General features: G+C 34.8%; 1 protein-coding gene across 1 annotated transcript in view; it reads right to left on the reverse strand.

Annotated features, from left to right (window-relative positions):
- Positions 1-3,729, reverse strand: part of LOC106470755 (F-box protein At1g78280-like) — a 22,065-nt gene that overhangs the window by 5,786 nt on the left and 12,550 nt on the right. The window contains exon 2 of the mRNA XM_013931323.2: positions 967-1,102. Coding sequence (XP_013786777.1) covers positions 967-1,102 — 136 coding nt within the window. The remainder of the gene's footprint in view (positions 1-966; positions 1,103-3,729) is intronic.

Below are 3,729 nucleotides of genomic sequence, written 5' to 3' on the forward strand. Positions count from 1 at the left end.
CTTCGAGAATATGACGTATTACTAGCGTCACGTGACCTCCGCTGTCGTAACAATATATTCTGCGAACTTTTCTTTCACCTTTCGCAATCATGTTTATCGTCCTGAATAAAAATCTAAACAGTTAGACACTCCAAACAAATATTTATAAGAATACGGCACCCCACGGAAGAAAAAAAAATTGTTTAATGCTTCTGAATTGTAGTAGCAATCAACGTTAAACTTTAAAATGTGGATTCAAATACTGCCGTGAAATTGTGAGTACAACTGATGAATTTAAGTCAATGGAGTAGAACTAAGCCTAATAATCCAGTCGTTATATTCCACCGCTCTACGATTGATGCAGTGACGCCTAACGTCTCATCAGGTCTGAGTTACACTGTCCTATCAGAACTGAATGCATAGTTGATTTTGCGCACAGACCTGTCTTTCTTCCAAATGCTTATTTATAAAATGGAGGAATGCATTGTTTAAGCAATAAATTTTATCAAAACAAAAGCATTGTCAAACTCGTGGGTTCAATAAACGTTTATCTAAGCTCATTTAACCTACCGTGAAAAGTTTCCAAACACGACGATAGCTTTTCTTTCGTTTCTGAGGTGAAGTCACCTATAACTCATGGCGACACCTACTGTTTTTGGCTTTACGAATTTTTAGCTACGATGCGTTCAGGCTTTAATAAAGCAACTGTAGAGTGGTGGAAGATAATGAATGAATTATTAAACTTAAAGCAAAATTAAATAAATTATTTATCGTTTTCTTGAAAATTATTTGCATCCTTCAGTGAGCACTGAAAGTAAAAAAACAAAAGATGATAAATTAAAGACAGGCGTCGCAACACAGCCTCTTCTTCTTTTACGTAGTCTCTAAACGAGTTTATTTTAATTACAAATTCACCTGGCTTTAGTACAGTATGGTATACACTTATATTCAAGTAATCACGCAGACTTGGTGTCATATTTTACTTACGTGCATACTGGCACCTGGTCCCGAGTAACCCATAAAAATCCAGTCAATAGCACTTGATTCCGAATCGTCAGGGAGAAAATGGGGTCGAGAGTAATGGTGACGTAAAACTTCTGCGACATCGGGATTGCAGTTACTCCTGTTTGGATAAATATATCTATATATATACATATAAATATGTTTTACGAAAAAATATTAAACTTGTGTCTCAAAATGACATTCTTATGAAACAACATAACTTTTACATCACTTTATAAGATTTCCAGACACGAATCAACATCCGTACAACAAATATCATGTGTGTGTCAACGATGAAAAACGTAAGCAGCAGCACGTGAACTAACTAACGTTTCATACCAACATCCATTCTGATTGGCAGGATATATATTTTGTGACGTTCTCGTTACACATCGGCCTAATGTTCGGTGTTACGATTATCATAAAATAACTATTTGGCTTTAATGGATAAGTGGTAAGTCTGAAAGCTTATAATGATAAAAAACGGATTTCGATACCTGACCCTCCTTGGTCCAAAACATGGACCGAATCCCGATGAAGAAGAGGGATTTCAATCCCCCTGGTAAAATCAGCACATATGACACATTGTGTAACTTTGTTTTTAACAACTAACAAAACAAAATTATTTACGATAAAATATATTAAACACTAATAAATTTAATTATAAAAATATTAAAAGGCACGCACTTTTATAGAAATGTAAAACAAAATGTTCCCAGAAAAAAATTATTATTGTGGAAAAAACAAAAATAAAAAGGAAACATTCATACAGTTGGCTTCAAAATTATTAGCGAAGAAACCTCGCTAATCTTGTATAAATCATTTGCTACTTGAATGATGTCGCTAGTATCATAGAAAAAAAAAACATCAACGTAATTTGCTGAGTGAAGAATACTAAAAAACAAAATGCAACTATAGTCAAGCCTAATTTTAAACACTTTGGTTAGGCCTAAAAAGTCCCAACTCTAAACTATTACCAGGAAATTAAGTTTTGTTTGTTGAATTTTGAACAAAGCTGTCAGACCAAATAATGGGATTTAACTGTCGAGTTTATAACGCATCCACGTCGAGTTGTTGTTTGGCGGTAGGAGGCGAGAACAACGGAACCTCAGATCCACACGCTAACCAATGGGCCACGCAAGACTCCAGAAAGTTAGGCTTGTAATAATAAAAATCTATGATAAAAACATTCGACAAAGTTTCTAAAGTATAATTTATAATTCGCGAATCTCGAAATAATAAAGACCTTTACTCATCATATTTATAAGAAATATTATCCATAATCAACCGTATCTGAATTCGTTTAGTTTGTTTGTTTGTTTATAATTGAACACAAAGCTACACGATGGGCTGTCTGTGCTCTGACCACCACATGTATCGGAACCCGGATTCTAGCGTTGTAAGTCCACAGACATACCGCTGTGCCACTGGGGGGGGGGGGGGCATTCATTTAGTATAAATAATTTTTTACTTACCAAACTTTACAACACATTCACAAATTAACACACTAAATCCAACAAAAAAGAAAGTTATGCGCAGTTTCTGAATTACAACTGTGCAACAAACATCCGGGTATTTCCAATTTATCGAATTTATGAATTATATAAATTAAAAATAGAAAATCTGTATTTAAGCAACACGTATATTTTTAAAGGTTAATTTGGTCTCGTGCTCTTCCCAATATAAACCTAGCTATAATGAACGAGTTTATTGGCTGAATTCACCTTCAACGTGAGTCGAGGGGTCAAAATCCGACCATGAAAAATCTTTAGACGTTTTACGGCTTAATGACCTAATGCCACAACTAATTAGTGCAACGTGCCTTCATAAGATAGTCAGTGGAAAAAGCGATGAACTCTTAAAGGTACTTATTTTTCAAGGTTTCGTGAGCCTAATCTGTTTATCTCTAGGCTTCGCAGCGTCATGTGGCAGCCGAAGCGTGTGGCCTTGCATTCAAAATGCCTAAAAAACGAAGCTAAATAGAGATCTGAGATTCGCAATGACGAAGAAGAGCTGAAAGCTGAAACTTATCTATTAATTTATACTTGAAACCAGGTGTTTTATCATCACTTTTTTATCCACCAGATGGCACGATTGAAACTGTTAAAAGCACCTTTCAATAGCAAACATGTTTAAAGCAGAGGGCTGGATTTAGGTATTTTGTTGTCGTAGTAAAGATTTCAAAATTCTGTCTCCAGGCGGAAACCTTCACCGTTATTAAAGGCAAACATATCGACGAGTTCTGGTATAGAACGAAGAGCCCCTTGGGTAGTGTCTTGTAGGAGGCAGAAGATATATCTGAAATACTACTTTTACCGCGTTATTTTGAATCTAAAAAAGTCAAAAGTTGAGGGGGAGTCGTCTACAGTTTACATGTTATTTCACAGATTTAAAGCCTAGAAATATAGCATTGTTTGAAAGAAAATGTTGCAATTTCTAGTAAACATTTACTTTACCAGTGTGTGTCTTACTATGAAATATTTAGGAGAGCTTGACTTTTTTTTCTAGCTGCAAAGGTGTTAAATACTTCTTTAAGATCTATTTTCTTGACTTAAGTAGAAATCTGTTTTATATTTATTTATCTTATAGTTTTATGTTTATGAAAAGCGATCACGAGACACAGTCGATTCTATAAAAAATAAAATTAGAAAAATATATTGTTGCGTCATCGAGATCATGTGACTATTCTCACGCCCTATAGTTCTAGACTATCTTGTTCTTCGTGAATGCCCTAGCATTTACTAGATA

Source organism: Limulus polyphemus, unplaced genomic scaffold (genome assembly GCF_000517525.1).
Source record: "Limulus polyphemus unplaced genomic scaffold, Limulus_polyphemus-2.1.2 Scaffold4201, whole genome shotgun sequence".
In the NCBI taxonomy this organism is placed as follows: domain Eukaryota; kingdom Metazoa; phylum Arthropoda; class Merostomata; order Xiphosura; family Limulidae; genus Limulus; species Limulus polyphemus.